The sequence below is a fragment of the Plectropomus leopardus genome, chromosome 18 (genome assembly GCF_008729295.1).
Source record: "Plectropomus leopardus isolate mb chromosome 18, YSFRI_Pleo_2.0, whole genome shotgun sequence".
Taxonomy (NCBI): Eukaryota; Metazoa; Chordata; class Actinopteri; order Perciformes; family Serranidae; genus Plectropomus; species Plectropomus leopardus.
Window position 1 is genome coordinate 29,459,205 of NC_056480.1, and position 19,856 is coordinate 29,479,060.

Here is a 19,856-nt window from a genome sequence, read left to right on the forward strand (position 1 = left end):
AAGCCCACCCCCGGGTCCCCAGGTACTGCTTCCTCACCAAGGTGTGTCGGTGGGATTGAGGAGGTCTTCGAAGTATTCCTTCCACCGATCCACAACGTCCCGAATCGAGGTCAGCAGCATCCCATCCCCACCATACACAGTGTTGACAGAGCACTGCTTCCCCTTCCTGAGATGCCGGATGGTGGTCCAGAACCTCTTCGAAGCCGTCCGGAAGTCATTCTCCATGGCCTCACCGAACTCCTCCCACACCCAGGTTTTCGCCTTGGCGACCACCGCAGCTGCATTACGCTTGGCCTGTCGGTACCTGTCTGCTGCCTCCGGAGTCCCACAGGCCAAGAAGGCCCGATAGGACTCCTTCTTCAGCTTGACGGCACCCCTTACCGCCGGTGTCCACCACCAGTGGCAGCTCCAGAGTGGAAGAGAGTCCATCCCCTCTTGAGAAGACTGGTTCCGGAGCCCACACTGTGTGTCAAGGTGAGGCCGACTATATCTAGTTGGAACTTCTCAACCTCGCGCACCAGCTCAGGCTCCTCCCCCACCAGAGAGGTGACATTCCACGTCCCCAGAGCTAGCTTCTGCAGCCGAGGATCGGACCACCAAGGTCCCCGCCTTTGGCTGCCACCCAACTCACATGGCACCCGACCCCTATGGCCCCTCCTACGGGTGGTGAGCCCATGGGCAGGAGGTCCCATGTCACCTCTTCAGGCTGTGCCCAGCCGGGCCCCATGGGTAAAGGCCCGGCCACCAGGCGCTCACCATCGAGCCCCACCCCCAGGCCTGGCTCCGGGGGGGCCCAGTGACCCGTGTCCGGGCGAGGGAAACACTGGACCATTTGTCTTGTTCATCATAAGGGTCTTGTGAGCTACACTTTTTTTGTCATAAAATACAATATGTGAGTCATATGTTATATTTATTGTATTTTAGATACATTTTAAAAATAAATGTATGCTTCTGTACTTCGTGGCAATAATTGGAACTGAGAGGAAAGTGCATTTATTCTTTTTTTACAGCCTAATTGATATGACTGAATATAGGCTGTTATTCAGTTAGTATACAAACACAACACACACAAACAAACAACCAATATCGGCTGATATATCTGTCTGCTCTGCTGACATAAGGGTCATATGGTGATGCAACGGAAAATTCAGTATTGGCAGAGATGTCTGTCAAAAAGCACGACTGATATTTGGGTCAGGCCAATAAATGAGCCTATATTTTCTTGGAACAAATAAATCAATATCAGTAGAGACATCTGGCAGTTTTCTAGAAAAGTTTCTTGCTTCTTATTGACAAAGTTATATATATTTTAAGATGATTTTTTTCTCAGTTTATTTAACAGTGAGAGCCACAAATTTCACCCTCACAGTGGCATCATTACGATCCATACTGTGGGGATTGTGTACTGTATGTATATTAAAAATGTCCCCACAGTCTGTATAGAGGAAGCTCATATGTTTCAGTTGCGATCATGTCGTGATGTTCTGCATGTGTGAAACAAAGAGATCCAGTCTGTTGTCTGACATTCAGTGAAATGACTTCCATGTGTTTATTTCAGAATCCTCATTTAAGGCGTTTATGAGACACTGCATAAAGATGAAAACGGACAATTGGGGGATGTCAGTACAAATCAATGCTCCATTGTGTCATGGCAAGTCTGCAACCTGAAAAAAACGACATAATATAGTATGTCGTCCGAAAATTGTCAAAAATCAAACCATCAAAGTATAGTATGTCATCCAAAAATCATAAAAACAACATACTAAAAAAAATGTTATAGTTGGGGTAGTCAGACCCTCAGGAAAGCTGCCCAGCCTAGCAGATTTTTTTTCCTAGTGGCCACTTGCAATATTGCAGCAAAAAAATCCCCTGCAGCCCAAAACCATTTGCCCATAGACGACCCCTGCAAGGGAGATGTCTGTTAAATTGTTGACAGGACGCCTCCAACTGCAAACAAGGTCAATTATGACTCATTCTGAATGAATTCATTCTGAATGTTGGAGCGATGGTGTTTTTATATTTCTAAAACTCCTCTCTAGCTGGGAAGAGCAATTTAAGAATCTATGACATCATCACAATGTTGGGAACCGGTGGGCGGGTCCAGGGGGAGAAACACTATTGTGCATATTCAGTGACCCAGAAGTTAGAAAAGTTCTTTGTTGTATGCACCAGACGAGCAACTCCATAGGAATGGATAGGCACCATCTTTGGTCTGCTGTCTGGGTTTTATTGAAGGCCTCGGCCCGTCTTTGTACACAGTCTGTGGTCTCTTCAGGTACAGATTGTGGCGTTTCAAAGCATAACGACAGAAAATCTCGCTTTGCAACAAAAGTAAAACTTGAATACAAAGAGTAGATTTTTGAAGCCTTTCCAAAACCCCTACTTAAGATGATCCAAAACACTTTCAAACACCAAAACCTAAACAAAAAGCAGCATCTAAACCCAGGTGGAGGTGTAGACAAGAGGAGGTGGCTGAGTGTGGTGCAGGAGGAGTGAAGGAGTCTCCGTGTGTCTGCAGAGACTGTGTCAGATCCAGATGAACACACAGGGGTGATAGTGGACTGGACATCAGTGAAGATGATCTCACAGCAGCTCAGACTGCAGCTCTGAGACTCATCTGCCCTTGTTGTGATTCCTCCGTCATTCACTGCTGGATGAAGCTTTCACTTCCACCTGATGAGAGAAGATTAATATTAATAGATTAGAAGAGGTCATAGAAGATTAATAATATTATTTTTATAAACAGACAAATGTAACCACTAGTACAGTTATAACCAACTTATGGTCCGTGGGCAAAATCTGGCCCCCGATTAGTGCAAAGAAACACCCTAAAAACCCTAAGAGTGCTTAAAATCCTTAGAACATCCTAAAATCCTAGTAATGTCCTAAAATTCTTGAAACATCATAAAATCCTAAAAATCATAGAAATGTCCTAAAATGGAAGAACGATTTCAAAGCAACATTTAGAACATGTTATTGAGGTCTGAGATTACAGAACATATTTTTTTTTATGAAAATGTAATTTGATGTGACCTCACATTTTAACATGTTTTGATGTTTATAAGAGATGTTACCTTAACTGTAAGAACATTCTGGGAACTAAAAGAAAACTTGCCATTACTAAATCATTGCACTGGTTGCATTGTACCATTCTCAGAACCTTTTTAGAACCAAAAATTGTTAGCTGGGAATGGATGAGGAATGGCTGATTGATGAAGTTGAACTGAATATGAATCTTATTGCATAATGGAAACCTAAATAAGGAGTCAGCTGGCTGGAGGGAGATCACAGGCAGCTGATCAACAACCATATATAATCAATATAGCTAACAAGCAACTTGCTGTTAGCTATATTGATTATCATCTCCAGTAAATATGACAAAAAAAAGTACAAACATATAAAGATAGTAAGCACTCATTGGTCTTTCAGGTGTCAGTTGGATCTCGAGCACACAGCTGTTGGTTTGTTTACATGATGCAAGAGACGTTCATATTAAATGGATTCACTGTGGACTAATTCCAACCTTCTACTTACTCCAGAGTCTCCAGTCTGCAGTGAAGACTGTCCACAAGATCACACAGAGGCTTCACTCCTGAATCCTGCAGCTTGTTTCCTCTCAGCTGCAGCTCTGTCAGATGACAGGGGTTTGACTCCAGAGCTGAGGCCAGATAAGCACAGCTGATCTCTGACAAACTGCACAGACTCAGTCTGTGAAAGAATAAAAAACATGAAAACATTAGATGACAAGTTTGAAAAAAGTCATAAAAGCAAAGTGTGTTTAGTTTAAAATTCTAGTATTCAGTCACTAAAGGTTTCATATAGCTTCATAAAAATGTTGGAAAAAGCAAATACTGAATATATTTGTTATTGTGTGATATTTCAAAACAGAGATGATTATTTTTTAAATTGTACTTATGTATTTTCTATTATGATTTATTTAATATGTGGAATAAAAGATAAAAGTCAAGTGTTCAAGAGGTTCAGAGGGAATTATACAGTGATGGATTTTTCTTGTTACAGTTACAGTTTTAACCCTTTGAAACCTGGACCAACATCACTTGTATAGTGCTGCATTAAGACACCTTTCACAAGTATTTAAACCTTACAACTCTGTGCAAATTGGTTTGATTGCTTTCAAAAACACTGTCAAAAGGTCATGCGCAACTTGGTATGAAATGTCACGGAAACTGCAAGAAATTAGTAGATTTAGTTTCCAGGTACTTTTTACCAATGCCTTGTTAATTTTTGCATAATTTCCTCTTTAGTTACTCAGTGTCTTCTTATTGATTTTGATAGTAATCAAGCCAATTTGCTCAGGTTTCAAAGGGTTAAATATGTTGTAGCTATACATTGCTCTGTCACAGTCAATTGACTAAACCACTGAAGAAGAAAACAGACTTTAGCATTAAAATACTCTGTGTAAATCAGTGTAATATCAGCCTCATGTCTGAAGTATGGCATAATATTAACCTCAGCACAGAAAAAAGAAAAATTACCTTTGGAATATCCTGTTAGACTTTTGTCTGACATTTTGCATAAGTGGCGTTTTTGGAGTTCTGCCCGAAAACATGATTTGTGAGGTCAGTGAGACTACTGACCACAAAATTCTAATCAGTCCATTCTTGAGTCCAGGTTGACATTTGCACCAAATTTGAGGAAACTCCCTCACGGCCTTCTTGTGATATTGTGTGTTTAAGAGAATTAGATGAATGCAAGGTCACAGTGTCCTTGACCTTTGACCAACAAATTCTAATCAGGGTATTGTTGAGTTCAGGTGAAAGTTTTTGCCAAATTTGAAGATATTTCCTAAGGGTGTTCTTGAGATGTTGCATATTCTGACAGCATAATGCCTTCAGTCAAGGCTATCACTGGTGCAGAGTTATATGTCTGCAGTTATGTGTTACCACAACTTTCACATCATATTAATCTCAGCACTGACGTTACAAAAAAAAGCATCTGACCTCAGAGTCTCCAGTCTGCAGTGTGGACTCTCCAGAAAACCACACAGCAGCTTCACTCCGGAATCCTGCAGGTCGTTGTTGCTCAGCTCCAGAGTTGTCAGATGGCAGGGGTTGGACCCCAGAGCTGAGGCCAGAGACGCACAGCTGATCTCTGACAAACTGCACTCACTGAGTCTGAAGACAGAGTACATGACATGATAAAAATCCACTTATAATCCAATCAGATGTGTTCAGGCTTAGAATATGTAGTTCAACATTACCACATCCTTATCAATACACTTTTTCCTAAAATGAGCAGAATGACTTCATCAATATTCAGGTTAGTTAGATGGACGGAAAGACAGACGGATGGACAGATTGATAGACAGATAGATAGTTTCTTTCAAAAACACAATTCTTTGGTGATCACAGTATAAATTTATACAAGAAACATGTATTCGTACATAAATTCAATTAAATTGTTAATGAAACATATTAGATCTGTAGCAGTAACAGCCAGTGAACTGACCCCAGAGTCTCCAGTCTGCAATGTGGACTCTGGAGTGCTGCAGACAGCAGCTTCACTCCTGAATCCTGCAGCTTGTTTCCGGTCAGGTCCAGCTCCGTCAGGTGGGAGCAGCTCAACCTCAGAGCTGAGGCCAGAGAAGCACAGCTGACCTCTGACAAACTGCAGTCCCTCAATCTGAATAAAGATAATATATATTTGTTCAAAAACCTAAAGCAACGTGACAGAAATGTGCTGTTGATAACAACTTTCTGCCCCTCCACATTTCACTAAGAGCTTGCTATTGTTACTAGCCATTCAAGTCAAATCTACTCTGTAAGAATTACAAGAACTGTGGTCCAGTGTTTAAATACTATGTCTTCAAGTCAGGTTGTCCAAGTTCACTGTGACTTTAAGTGTTCCTTTTTAATTAACGACAACATGTAATCAGTTCTGACCCAAAAGGTAAGGGAAGGGAAGGGAAGGGAAGGGAAGAGATGGGATGGGATGGGATGGGATGGGATGGGATGGGAAGGGATGGGATGGGTTATGACATACACGCAGATTTGTGTGTTTATTTTTGCCTTTGCTATATTGTGATTAATTCACTAGAAATAAAAGCATGCTGTCCGTTTAATGACTGAAGAAGGATAGACTCTAGCATGAAGATGCTCAGGTATGTTAAGATGAGAGCACCCTAATAAAAATGAAAAACTCTTTCGTTTTTGTGTTTAAAAAATGCTGCATTCATATGATAACATTGTGAAAATGTTCCTTGTGTACACACATCCACAAAAACAACTGAAAACATTGTAGTATGTATGTGTAACTTTGTAATGACACACCATAGAAGAACACTACGCACCTGTGCAAAGTACAGCTGTTACATCACCGTTCTCACAGGATAAGTGCATTGCCACTTAACAAAGCAACAGAAGATTGCACTCTAGGTTTCAAAAGTTTGCGTTTTCAGGCTCCCAGGTGTTGTGTGAATTAAAGGCCAAACCACAACAAAAGTTCACTGTTTCATGCAAGAACTGTTGCCTTGTTGCCACAGCTTTCACATCATATGAGTCTCAACACAGAACAAAAAAAATTAAAGAAAAAACAAAAACAAAAGGTGCCTTACCTAAGAGTCTTCAGTCTGCAGTGTGGATTCTCCAGAAAACCACAAAGCTGCTTCACTCCTGAATCCTGCAGCTTGTTGTCACTCAGCTGAAGCTTTCTCAGATGGCAGGGGTTAGACTTTAGAGCTGAGGCCAGAGAAACACAGCTGATCTCTGACAAACTGCAGCTCCACAGTCTGAATAAAGAATGAAACATGTAACTTTAGAAGACAACGTTCCTGCTCCAAAGCATTTAGTGTTTAATAATGTGTTCAGAGCTGAAGAAGGTTTAGAATGTATAAGTTTAGAATGGAAAGTCTTAATCCAACAGAATGCAGCTTTAAAAAAGTAATGCTCTCCATTATAAATCACAACATGCTGCTACTTCAATAAAGACAGAGTGACTTCACCTCTTAAATTCTGTCACCTCCATTGGCTCCATCTACACAAACTCAAACTCGTGTCATGTCTACACACACTCAAAAACCCACAGAAAATGAATTTAGACTCCACTCAAGAGTCAGAAATTGTCAAAGATGTCAAAATGGTTCAGGATGAAGTTTGGGAATACGTGATCAAAGTCTACATTTTTCTTCTTGGAATAGTGGAGTCATAAAATGAACGCATCTCCTGTTAAAATCATTCAATTATACAGCTTCCTAGAAATATCGGACAAAGCAAATATGCAAAAATATTTGATATTGTCTGTTAATTTATTCATTACCTGTACCCATCCATCCATCCATCCATCCATCCATCCATCCATCCATCCATCCATCCATCCATTGTTATCTGTTTATCCAGGGCCAGGTCTCAGGGACAGCAGGCTGAGCTAAGCCATCCCTCCCTAACAACGCTTCCCAGCCCCTCCTGGGGGAGCCCTGAAGCATTCTTAGGCCATACGAGATATGTAATCCCTCCAGCGCATTCTTGGTCTGCCCTGGGCCCTCCTGCCAGTTGGCCATGCCCAGAACACTTCTAACGGAAGGCGCCCAGGAGGATCCTGATCAGCTACCTGAACCACCTCAACTGGACCCTTTTGATGTAAAGGAGCAGCGGCTCTACTCCGAGCCCCTTCTGGATGTCCAAGCTCCTCACCCTATCTCGAAGGCTGAGCCCAGCCACCCTGCAGAGAAAACTCATTTCGGCTGCTTTTATCCGCAATCTCATCCTTTCAGTCACTACCCAGAGCCCATGATCATAGGTGTGGGTTGGAACATACTGTAGATAGACTGGTAAATCAAGACCCTTTTTTTTTTTTAATACTTCATTTTTATGGAAATGCCCAAATATACAAGAGAACATGTTGAAGCAGTCAGTTGGTCACTTATACATTCATTCCGATATCATGCAATAATGGCTCAGACATCAGCTTGTGAAGTCAAAAACACAATCCATTTTCCCAGTATTGCAAAAATGTATCCACCCCGAGATTTAGCGAGAAAGTCATTCTCTCCATATTCTGTATAGTATTCACAATATCTATCCAGTCAGTCACTGCTGGAGGAACTGCCTGCAGTCACTTTGGTGTTACAGCTTTCTTGCTGGCCACTAGTAGTATCTTTAACAGATACCTGTCTTGCATTAATGGATAAGCTGCGACATTTCCCAGATAGATTGCAGGAAAGGAGAACTCAATTCCAACACCAAAAAATTGAGAGCTTTGCCTTCTGGCTCAGCTCCTTCTATACCATGACAGTCCGACGCAACTCCTACATCACTGCGGACCCTGCACTAAATCGCCCATCCATCTAATGCTCCATTCTACCCTCAACAAGACCCCGAGATGCTTGAACTCCTTTGCTTAAGGCAGCAACTCTCTCCCAACCCAGAGGAGACAATCTACCGTTTTCCTGCAACCATGAACCATGGCCTCAGATTTGGAGGTGCTGACTCTCATCCTGACCGCTTCACACTCGGCTGCAAGAGGAGATGTGTTTGGTTTTATGCCAAGTATGCAGACACATCTCTCACTTTGGTCATACAAGGACCAGATCCCATTCAGGTCTTACAGATAGAGACAGACACACATTCACACCTATTTAACAAAACAAACAAATTAGCCTGCATGTCTTTGGACTCAGGGCATATTCTTGGAGCATATCCTCAGGGCGTATCCTTGGGACATATCCTCAGGGCGGGAAGTATCCTTGGGCAAGATACTGAACCCCAAATTGCTCCAGATGCTGCGTCATCAGCGTGTGCGTGAGTATGAATGATTACTGAGTAGCAGGTGGCCTCTGTCACCAGCTTGTGTGAATGGGTAAATGTGACATGTAGTGTGAAAGTGCTTTGAGTGGTCAGAAGACTAAATGGTAAATGCATAGCGCTTTTCTACTTTGGGAGGTAGCAGGAGAACCAGGAGAAAACCCACACTGACACAGGGTTTTGTTGTGAGGGGACACTGCTAACCACTGCCCAAACATGTCCCCCTGACAGTTAGTATAGAGGGCATTTGTATGTTTTATCAATGTGTTTTCATTACCATTTATTTGAATAAACATGATGGGAAATAAAGCATGAAGACCCTCAGTGTGGAGCAGCATAGAGGTTAAAAAAAGTGTCTGACCTCAGAGTCTCCAGTCTGCAGTGTGGACTCTCTAGAAAATTACACAGCAGCTTCACCTCTGAATCCTGCAGCTTGCTGTTGTTGCTCAGCTCCAGCTCTGTCAGATGGGAAGGGTTGAGCCTCAGAGCTGAAGCCAAACATGCACAGCTGATCGCTGACAAACTGCAGTGACTCAAACTGAAAATGGTACAATTTTTAAATTAAAATCATGCAAAACTTTTTTAAAAAATCCCCAAACACTATAGCCTAACTTCCCTTGGAAAATTTCTGACCTTTTGAAAGCCTACCCTTAGCTCTGGTTTAATTCACACAACACCACTTCAGGTGTGTGAGTTTTCTCTGCAGCAACCATATCAGCTTCTGGTGATCCGGACAGTTCATAACGTTACCTTTATTGAGCTTTGCATTCTTATATTTCTTTTCTATATCTTACCTCTCTCTCTCTGTTTACACAGAAGCTCACACTGTCTGCAGCATGTTTTTATCTGCTACCATCGATCTGCAACAACTTTATTCACATCCCTCATCAGTGCTGACATCATCTTCATCGATCACCCCTGACAAACATTTTATTTCTGTACTTTTATTTCTCTAACTAATATTCAGCCATGTGAAAAGACAGAACATTTCTGAAATCTTAAAAAGTATTTTCATGTCTGCTCAGACAAATCATGTTAAAGTGTGAACATTTCAGTCAGTGAACTAACCTGAGAGTCTCCAGTCTACAGTTTGAACTCTCCAGTCCAGCAGACAAAAGTTTCACTCCTGAATTCTGCAACTTGTTGTGACTCAGGTCCAGCTCTCTCAGATGGGAGGGGTTGGACTTCAGAGCTGAGGCCACGACTTCACAGTGAGTGTCTGAGATTCCACAGCGAGAAAGTCTGTCAAGACACATAAATGACAAAATATCTTAGCTTTTTTTTTTCAAAGGTTGACTGCTTTGGGGCTGCTGATGGGTCACAGTTGCGATGACCTTAACTTGAGCTGAGGTTTTTTTTAAGAAGAGCATGTAATATTGTGTAACATCCTGCATGCAAACTATGAAATGACTCCTCAACCATTACAAAAAAATAGCAATATTTGCATAAAAGCAGTTCTTTAGGTCTTTAGAAATCTCCTAAAAGATTATAGATGATACAGATCTTATTTAAAACTCTTAAGTACTGCAGTAAAAAATAGGGTATTACTTGCATGTCTGATTGTATAAGAAGCCTTGTGTTACTCATATAACAAAAGGTGAGTTTCCATTGCAGATTTGAATAAACTTAAGTGATATTTTCAAATGTCATTAAAACACAATTACAAGATGACTGTGTTTCCACTGAGTGGTGTTCTGTGACTTCTCCTCTGGTGATAACATTCCAAGAGGCATGATGATGGATGTTCAAAACATTAGCAGCTTTATTTCTATTGCAGCCACCACACTAGCCGTCATTATTTCCAATCCAAGGTCACGTAGGCATGTGCGGGATGATTCGCTCAACTTTTGAAGAGTTGTGCGATGCAATAACACCTCTTGTAGCGCCTGCTGCACCATGCCGGAGGGAGCCAGTTCTTACCAACAAGCACATAGCCATAGCATAATGTGACCTAGAAAAGACAAATAACTGTTTCCATTGCAGCTTTGTAGAATATAGCTTTTTCCAATTGCCTGAAGTACAACCTCATGCGAGCGTAAAAAGCGTAAAAAAATTTTTTTAATTGACTTCTTTCCATTAGGCATATTTTATAATACTGCATATCATTTTAGTATTTTAATTTGCTTAATTTGAGGATTGATGGAAATCTGCTTAAAGACTTTACTACATGCACTTATAACTGCAGTGAGACAGGGACACACTCGTCTTACACCAGCCACAGCCTGAGAGACATCACCATACACTCATACATACACTCATACACCCATACATTCTGATACGGGATTCGAGGTGACTGAGATCATAGCAGTGAGTGGACACACCCTAAAACGACGTACTGTCTGATCAAACCAACTCACACAGGCCGCCAAAGAGACTGTTATCAGACTTTCATTTCACTGGAAACACAGAGTTCATGATGCTAAGCAGCTGGTCTGCGCAAAACATGAATACCAGGTCTCCAGAGTAGCAAACTGGTATTGAGGTAAATGTTGAAGTGTTGCTAGGCAACAGCGGTCAATTCCAGGGATTGCAAAATTTAATCTGTTGTCACCCATTACTGCTAGCTTATAAACAGTATTTGTAGGACTGTTATATGATAGCAATATCACACTCAAGGTGGTGCTGTTGTACCGTATATCATCATGGCTGTGACTATCTTCAGCACTTCAGGACTAGTCCTGACAATGGCGGCACATGTAGATGCAGCTGCCAGTAGCTCCTCAAGTCCTTGCTACTTTTTTGCTATATTTTTCTATATTTGCAACTCCATGGACCCTTCTGCTGAAGCATGACTTTTCAACAATAGAGAAGCACTTATTAACATCGGGAAAATGTTGATAAGTGCAGACTGCAACAGGATCCCCACCAACAGCATATGCTGAGCGGCCAGAGAGACCAGAAGGGAGAAATGAGACCGAAAGCCCTGGAGGAAGAGAAAGGAGGAGAGCTGACATCAGAGTGAGGGTGACCCGACTTGAACCAAGAACTTCTCCTCTACCAAGCCTTCTTCTTGCTGATGCTCGCAGAAGAATAAAGTGGATGAGCTGAGATTGGCTCCTCAGCAACAGGAAATCAGAGACTGCTCTGAGCGTTAACCCCTAACATCATGGAGCAAGCTGTTGCACTGGATGGGCAGATCTTGTTCAGAGCAGACAGGTGACAAGACTCTGATGCAAATTCAAACTATACACTGCAGGAATTGAATGATGCCACCAGCAGCAACATGCCAAGCAATTGGATGGAATTTTCATAGTAGCTGGTGATGAGCTGAAGGTATTAAGATGTTGCAGGATCAAGGACAAATTTTAAAATCATTTTTGACTGATAAGTCTATTTTTTACTTTATACCTTGCACTTGTCCTGTGGCCTCGTGCCTATGATTGAATCTCAGCAGTGATGATATACAGTACAACATCACTCCCTCTAGTGTGATATTGCTTAACCAACAAGTAGAACAGTATTTTAAGAATAATTAGAATTTTATAGTGTGCATATAATTCAACTCCTAATAAACAAATCTACACTGACTTAAAATGTTAATCACATCAGACTTACAGGGCCTTTCTGCAGTTTCTCACAGCTGGAATCAGTCTGAGTCGTCCCTCCGCTGATGCGGTGTACTTCTTCAGGTCCAATTCATCCAGAACCTCCTCTGACATCTGCAGCATGTAGGCCAGAGCTGAGCACTGAATTTCAGAGAGTTTCTTCTCTGATCTGTTGTCTGACTTGAGGAACTCTTGGATCTCCTGATGCACTGAGTGGTCGTTCATCTCCGTCAGACAATGGAAGATGTTGATGCTTCTGTCAGGAGAGATCTCCTCTCTGTTCATCTCCTTCAGGTTTTTGATGGCTCTCTGAATGTTTTTTGGATTGCTCTTTGTCCAACCCAACAGGCCTCCTAACAGTCTCTGGCTGGACTCCAGAGAGAGGCCATGAAGGAAGCGCACAAATAAGTCCAGGTGACCATTTTTACTTTCAAGTGATTTCATCATTACTCTCCTCAGGAAGACATCCAGGGATGAGTCAGTGTAATTGATATAATTGCAGTATTCATCTCCGTTTTTTTCAAAATACTTAGAAAACTTGAGAAAATACTTTGAGTTTGGGTCTCTGTGTTTGTAGTTCCAGTCTTTTCCCAGGAAATTCTCCAGTACCTCTGTGTTTCTCTTGGTATAACAGTGAAACATGTAGAGCGCAGCCAGAAACTCCTGAACACTAAGATGGACGAAGCAGTAGACTGTTTTCTGAAAGATCACACTCTCTCTTCTGAAGATCTCTGTACAAACTCCTGAGTACACCGAGGCCTCTTTGACATCCAGACCACAATGCTCCAGGTCTTCTTGGTAGAACATGATGTTTCCTTTTTCCAGATGTTCAAACGCCAGCCTCCCTAGCTTCAGAAGAACTTCCCTGTCAGCCTCTGTCAGCTCCTGTGGACTTGTCTCGTCATACTTGTGTTTCTTCCTCTTTGTGTGAACCAGCAGGAAGTGTGAGTACAGGTCAGTCAGGGTCGTTGGCAGCTCTCCTCTCTGCTCTGTAGTCAACATGTGCTGCAAAACTGACGCAGTGATCCAGCAAAAGACTGGGATCAGACACATGATGTGGAGGCTCCTGGATGTCTTGATGTGTGAGATGACTCTGCTGGACAGCTCTTCATCACTGACTCTCCTCCTGAAGTACTCCTCCTTCTGGGCATCACTGAAGCCTCTTACTTCTGTTATCCTGTCAACACATGCAGGAGGGATCTGATTGGCTGCTGCAGGTCTGGAAGTTATCCAGATGAGAGCAGAGGGAAGCAGATTCCCCTTTATGAGGTTTGTCAGCAGCACATTCAGTGACAACTTTTGTGTGACATCAACCAAGACCTCATAGTTGTGGAAATCTAGTGTAAGTCTGCTTTCGTCCAGGCCGTCAAAGATGAACAAAACTTTACAGACAGCGAGCTCCTCTGCTGTGACCTTCTGTAATGTTGGATGGAAAACATGGATCAGTGTGAGAAGACTGCACTGCTCATCTCTGATCAAGTTCAGCTCCCTGAACGAAAGCAGAACCACTAGACTGACATCTTGGTTTTCCAAACCTTCGGCCCAGTCCAGAGTGAACTTCTGCACTGTGAAGGTTTTTCCAACGCCAGCAACACCGTTTGTCAGAACAACTCTGATGTGTCCCTGTTGGTCAGGTAAGGCTTTAAAGATGTCGTGGCACTTGACTGGAGTGTCATGGAGGGTCTCCATCTTAGAAGCTGTCTCAAGCTGCCAAACCTCATGTTGGGTATTAACCTCTTCAGTCTGTCCCTCTGTGATGTAGAGCTCAGTGTAGACCCTGTTTAGGAGGGTTCCACTTCCTGTTTCAAGATGTCCTTCAGTCACACGTTCATATCTTCTCTTCAGACTGATCTTATGCTCATCTACAACCTCCTGCAGATCAACTGCTGAAAAAGAAGAAAACAAATGTAAGACTTAAGACAATTTTGGGAATCTGGTAATTATTTCCACGAAACCAACACACAAAAATAAAGAAATGTTTTTAAATTCTAGGATTTTTATAAAAACATTTTTATGACATCAGCAGAAATATGTAAAGTCTTACTTTGTACAATGCTGGTCTGACTGCTGGTCTGCAGTCCAGGTCTTCTTCTGGATCTTTGTCCACACTGAGGACAGGGGGAATCTCCTGTTGAAGCAGACTGGTCCCAGTATGACGTGTTGCTGGTGGAGACTGGATCCTTCAGGATGTCCTGACACAAAGCACAGCAGGACAGCTGATGCTCCACAGAGTCGTGGCTCCTCTTCTTCTCTCTGTGGAGAATACTTTTCTTTAATACTGTGGCTCAGAGGTAGAGTGGGTCATCCTCTAATTGGAAGGCTAGTGTTCGATTCCCAGCTCTTCCACTCAACATGTTAAAGTATTCTTGGTCAAGATACTGAACCCCAAATTGCTCTTGATGCTGCACCATCAGAGTGTGAGTATGTATACATACTTACAGAGTAGAAAGTGACTTGAATGGTAGATTTTTATTTGCTCAGACTCAATAAATTTTTTTGCTTGTGTATAATTTCTCTTCAAAATATAGCATGGTCCTGCAAAAATATTTTTTTCTGTGTTAAAAACCCTTGTTGCTCACTCAGGAATAACACACAAATATCATTTCATATTGCACAGGAAAATATTTAACTACTTGTACACAGTGTCCTTACTTTTTTGTAACTAGGGTTGTACACTGAATTTGAATATTGAACACAGGATCAGCTGCAGGTCAGCTTACAGCAGTAACTGTCTCTTACTTTGTGCCTGAGGGTCCAGGTTCATTACTGAAGGTTGGAGGAGTGATTCTGGACCAGTCACTGCTCACAGACAGACAGCTGGGTACTGGAGACTCTGCTTTCTGCCTGTGGAAACAATTGTTTTACTCATGATTATGATGTGATAATAACAATAAATATATGCTACATATACATGTCTTATGTTGATTAACCGAACCAAACACCAAGTCCTACACGTGGGGTGTGAAAATCATCTCAGTATAGTAGTACTAGTGTAGTTTATTCAGCTATCAGGCTCCTCTTCTGTGGAACCATCTTCCACTTTCAGTCCTGAAGACAGACACTGTCTCCACATTTAGCAGCAGACTGAGGACTTTCCTTTACGATAACGGGTATAGTAAGGGCTGGCTAGGGTTTGTCTTGGATCGGCCCCTACTGTGATACACTGAGCTGAGGTGTTGCATTCTTGCTTGTGTGTCCTTGTCAAGCAGTCAGTGCACCCTCTCTAAATTCAGAGGGTCTGTTAATGCAGCAAAAGTGGAACTTTTCATTTTTTCCTCTGCAGTAGTGTCTGGAGCTTTGAAACTTGTTGGCAGGCCAAAATAAAACAAACGGTTGTCTGGTTAGGCAGACCAGCGGCCTCATGTACAAAGGGTGCATACGCACAAACACGCGGCGTACGCCCCTTTCCATGATCAGTGGAAATGTGCCGTGCTCCACGCCAACTTCATGGCTGGCGTCAGATGTTTCTACTGCTTCTTATCCGTTGGCGAACTTAGAGGTGATATACTGTTAGGAAACTGTTAGTAATGTCAAAACAATTACTCCTCTGATTGATGTGCACATCAGAGACACACTGATGACCTTTTAACACATCCACCTGTCGGCAATTAGATGAGTGGATATAAAAACATGCGCAAAATGGTCCAGAAAATAATGTTAACAACAATGGCAGCTTTAGCATTATTACAGATATTGCGAATGGTGCAGTGTGAAGAGAACGCATATTTAGAGACTGAGAAGAATTTATGGGCACACGATGATGACTGGCTCATCAGCTGCTTCAGGTTTCTGAGGGCAATCCTCTTGGAACTGTACGCAGAACTCTGGCCAGTCTTGGAGCGCGACGCAGCGAGGAGCCACGTGTTGCCCATACAGGTGTTGAGCCGAGCCATGACAGCTGTGTGGGATGGAATTGTCCTCATGTCAGCAGGTATATCAAATTCCCGTACAATGCAGTTGAACAGGCCAACATTAAAGCGCATTTTGCAGCGAGAGCCGATTTTCACACACATTGCTATAAAAGCACCATCACAGGGTGAATATATTTATGTTAACAGGAAACATTTTTCAATGCACAGATCATATGTGATGCACAAATGCATTTAACAAACATTGTTGCAAGGTGGCCTGGATCAATGCACGATTCATTCATTCTAACGACTCTATTGCACGTCTGTCCGTCCTGGAAGAGGGATTCCTTATCATCCTCTGCCACTCTTCCTGAGGTTTCTTCCTTTTTTTTCCCCATTACAGGGGTTCTTTTTTGGGAGTTTTTCTTTGGGTGATGTGAGGGTCTAAGGGCAGAGGGATGTCGTACACTGTAAAGCCCTCTGAGGCAAACCATGTTTTGAGATAATGGGCTCTATAAATAAAATTGACTTGACTTGACTTAACGAGCAGTATGGTTGAGAACAGGCTACAAGCTGGCTGTGCACGATGGGTGGCTTCTTGATGACTAAATAATTAATTAATAATTAATTTGTTTAATTGTCCTTTTATCAATCCCCCTGAGCATGTGCCCCCCGAATATCATCCTGTCTTCACAGCATAATTACTTGTCAGTGGTTCAAGTTAGTGATTGTTTTTTGCTGGTTAAACTACAGATTACGAGCTCTCCAACAAGCCCCTGTTTGTTTCTGGGTGTAAAGTAATTATGTCAATAAACACGTGCACAAAGTTTAAAATTATTATATATTATATTGATCAGCCTCACCGTTTGCCCGGCGCACTGCTGCGTTCATTTACAACAATAGCAGTCTATGTGATCCATGTAAGTGGTGCGTAAAATCAACAAATGGAAACTGTAAATACATTTTGCACATAAAATACACATTGAGAATCCTAATTGCAGGGCCTGTTTAAATTAATCTGCGTATTTAAATGGAAGCGTGGAGAGGGAGGAGTCTGGTACTCCTACACGTGTGCTCAATTCCACAGTAATTGGGATGTACAAAGGAAATGTGCTTGCATTCACGAGTTCGCACAGTTTCATACATCTGACGTTCCCTGGATTTAAGTGTATGCCATATTTCAGTAGGAAATCCATCCAATTTTTTTTTACATGAGCCCCCTGGTGTCTGCACTCAGCCAAAGATCATCTGTGATGGAAGATGCTCCCCTCTGTAACACCACTGTACAATCAGAATGGAATGAGAGTTTCCAAAAACTCAGAGAGACTTGAACCTCTTTTCTCTAGCTTAATGACATTCTTCCAGTAGAACTTTAAATTATATGAGATCAATGATTTAATCACATTATGATTAAAGAACGGAACATTTCAGGCCAGTTCACAGTGGAAACAGTCTCTTACTTTATGTCTGATGGTCGGGGTTCCTTACTGAAGAATAAAGGAATATCTTTGGACCAGTCACTCCTCATGGACAGACAGCCAGATGCGAGAGACTCTGCTCTGTCCTCTTTATCCTCCAAACCATTCATCTTCTCTAGGAGATAAACAGACAGTTGACACACTTGTATAATCTCTGAGAACAGATCAAAGTTTTGACCATTTCTCATACTTAATACTAATTAGCTCTTGAGAAACAGTCCTCCACTTGTTTCAGTCTGATCCAGAGTCAACATCTTAAGATGTTCTTTTTTACTCTCCTACTGCAGTTATCTTTATTTGTTTGACATAATCTAGCCTTGAGATTACAGTAAGACCCAAAAGTAAACTTGGGAAAGTCTCACTTCTGTGTATTTTATCTGTTCTCAGAGTTGAGAAACCTCTGAGAAACCTTTGAGCACAGCAAAAGAACTCCTGTTGATTTTTTGTCTTTGCTCCTTATATGTCCTAAGGGGAAGGGGTGAAATAGATCAGAATTTGTATTCTCCCAGTAAGAAACTGATTTATTTGTCTTAGACAAAAAAGAGACGTATCCATACTGTATTCATATTCTTACTTGAACTACTTCCAAGATTGCTTTAGTGTAATTCTCAAAGGTCTTATTACAAAAATAAAAATAGATAAATGAAAGCAGCTGAATTTCATCACTATGGATCAATAAAGTCAAGAAAATTCAGATGAAATTGATGGCAAGTTTGTTCTCTTGTTACTGCTGGCTGAAATTTACTGGAAATCTGGCAGTGAGAATTTACTGTAAAAATTCTGATTTTGCAAAACAAAAGTGTGTCTCTGTGTGTATGTATGTGTTATTCTTATTCTGGTATTATATATTCTCTACTACTATATTCTCATCAAGCTCCTTAATCCAAAAGGAACAGCCTTAACTGAGCTCCCTTTTGTTGTGTAATTATGTTGATCTCTGAACTGTGAACCATAACAGTTTAAGTAATCAGAACTTCATTCTGTAATATTTTTAAATCTAACTTTATTTGGGTAAGGGTTTTCACTGTGAGAAAAGTTGTTTCGTCCAAATGTTTACAGTTTTGTTTTTTTTTTTAGATGAAACACAATAACTTACAGTATCTTGATCATTAAAAGCTGTTTTGTGTAGAGAACTGTTATACCAGCAGGTGGCAGTCTAACTGACAATGTACTAAAACCAAAACAAAAAAAAACCTAAAACCAAGTCATGAATTTATTCTTCTGACAAATTTTACAAAGTAAAAAAACAAAAACTTCTCCCAACAGCTGTTAATCGAACACACTGCAGAAATAATAATCAGTGGATATTGTTCAACTTTGTAACTGCAGATGAATCAAACTGTTGAGCTCATTCCAACTTTTTTTCCTTCTACATTTCACAGCAAGACAACTGATGAAGAGACAGTAACATGATAATGTATAGTATTAATACTCACCGTGTTCCCAGCCTGCTGCTCTGTTGACTTAAGACTGAGTCTGAACTACCTGCACAAAATACTTTCACTTTCAGCTGTGTCCCTCCCCTCTCCGTTTACCAGAAATCATAAAGACATCTGTCCAAGTGTGTGTGTGTGTGCGCATACTTAGGCAACCTTCAGAGACACTGTGTTCCTATTTCAGGAAAAGCTTTTTTGGGTCGGGTAAGGGTTAGGATTAGGGCGCAACAAGGGGCATGGGCACCGTAATTGACTGAAAAAAAAAACAAAAACGTGAAATCAATACCCAAGTCGGTTAATTAAAAGCCCCTTGTAAAAGGATTTAAAAAAAAAAAAAAAACAACTTAAAATGAGTAAATTTAGTTAAGAAATGGAGGTTTAAAAGGACAGATGACAAAAGCAAGGAAGCAGGAATTTTGGTTCTTATTACAGTTGTAAAAGCTCCACGGTCTTAAAAAAGATATTTATCGATGAAAAATCAATTTGAAATTTACCATAAGCCTGACTTAATTGCTGACATGTTAGACATGTTTTTATATAAACTTGTTTTAAATGATATTTTTATATTGTATATTAAAATTTTCAATATGTACAATATATTAAGCATAATTATCATCTTTGATAATTCTAAATACACACAGATTGTGGGCTTGATTGTGATGACAGCTCATGGTCTCTGACTGATATTTTGAAATGTTTGTTGTTCATTTACATTACCTGATCAAGGTCTGAGGACAGAAACATTATGTGTTTACCAAAGTGTATTGCTTAAAGTAAAAAGACAGTG

General features: G+C 41.2%; 1 protein-coding gene across 7 annotated transcripts; it reads right to left on the reverse strand.

The window, feature by feature from the left end:
• Positions 1 to 1,520: 1,520 nt before the first annotated feature.
• On the reverse strand, positions 1,521 to 19,154 carry LOC121957611 (NACHT, LRR and PYD domains-containing protein 12-like). Of its 7 annotated transcripts, none has more exons than XM_042506282.1 (12): positions 19,070 to 19,154; positions 17,616 to 17,748; positions 15,044 to 15,148; positions 14,349 to 14,557; positions 12,315 to 14,187; positions 9,828 to 10,001; positions 9,121 to 9,297; positions 6,575 to 6,748; positions 5,470 to 5,643; positions 4,962 to 5,135; positions 3,535 to 3,708; positions 1,521 to 2,673 (listed from the first exon to the last, which is right to left on the reverse strand). In XM_042506282.1, exons 2-12 carry the CDS (start codon positions 17,741 to 17,743, stop codon positions 2,664 to 2,666), a joined length of 3,372 nt encoding a protein of 1,123 aa, XP_042362216.1. In that variant the 5' UTR covers positions 17,744 to 17,748; positions 19,070 to 19,154; the 3' UTR covers positions 1,521 to 2,663. The 7 variants fall into 7 exon arrangements, with proteins under 7 accessions (XP_042362216.1, XP_042362215.1, XP_042362219.1 ...); XM_042506281.1 differs by having other exon boundaries at positions 12,315 to 14,190; XM_042506285.1 differs by lacking the exon at positions 5,470 to 5,643.
• Positions 19,155 to 19,856: the final 702 nt, after the last annotated feature.

Bases quoted from the DNA above. Each gene is read 5' to 3' on its own strand.
- LOC121957611 (XM_042506281.1), bottom strand. From the start codon at position 17,743: ATGAATGGTTTGGAGGATAAAGAGGACAGAGCAGAGTCTCTCGCATCT. The intron at 15,149-17,615 runs GTAAGAGACTGT...TTGTTTCCACAG, and splicing joins CCCCGACCATCAGACATAAA to GCAGAAAGCAGAGTCTCCAG. The intron at 3,709-4,961 runs GTCAGATGCTTT...ATTCTTTCACAG, and splicing joins TGCAGACTGGAGACTCTGAG to ACTGAGTCTGTGCAGTTTGT.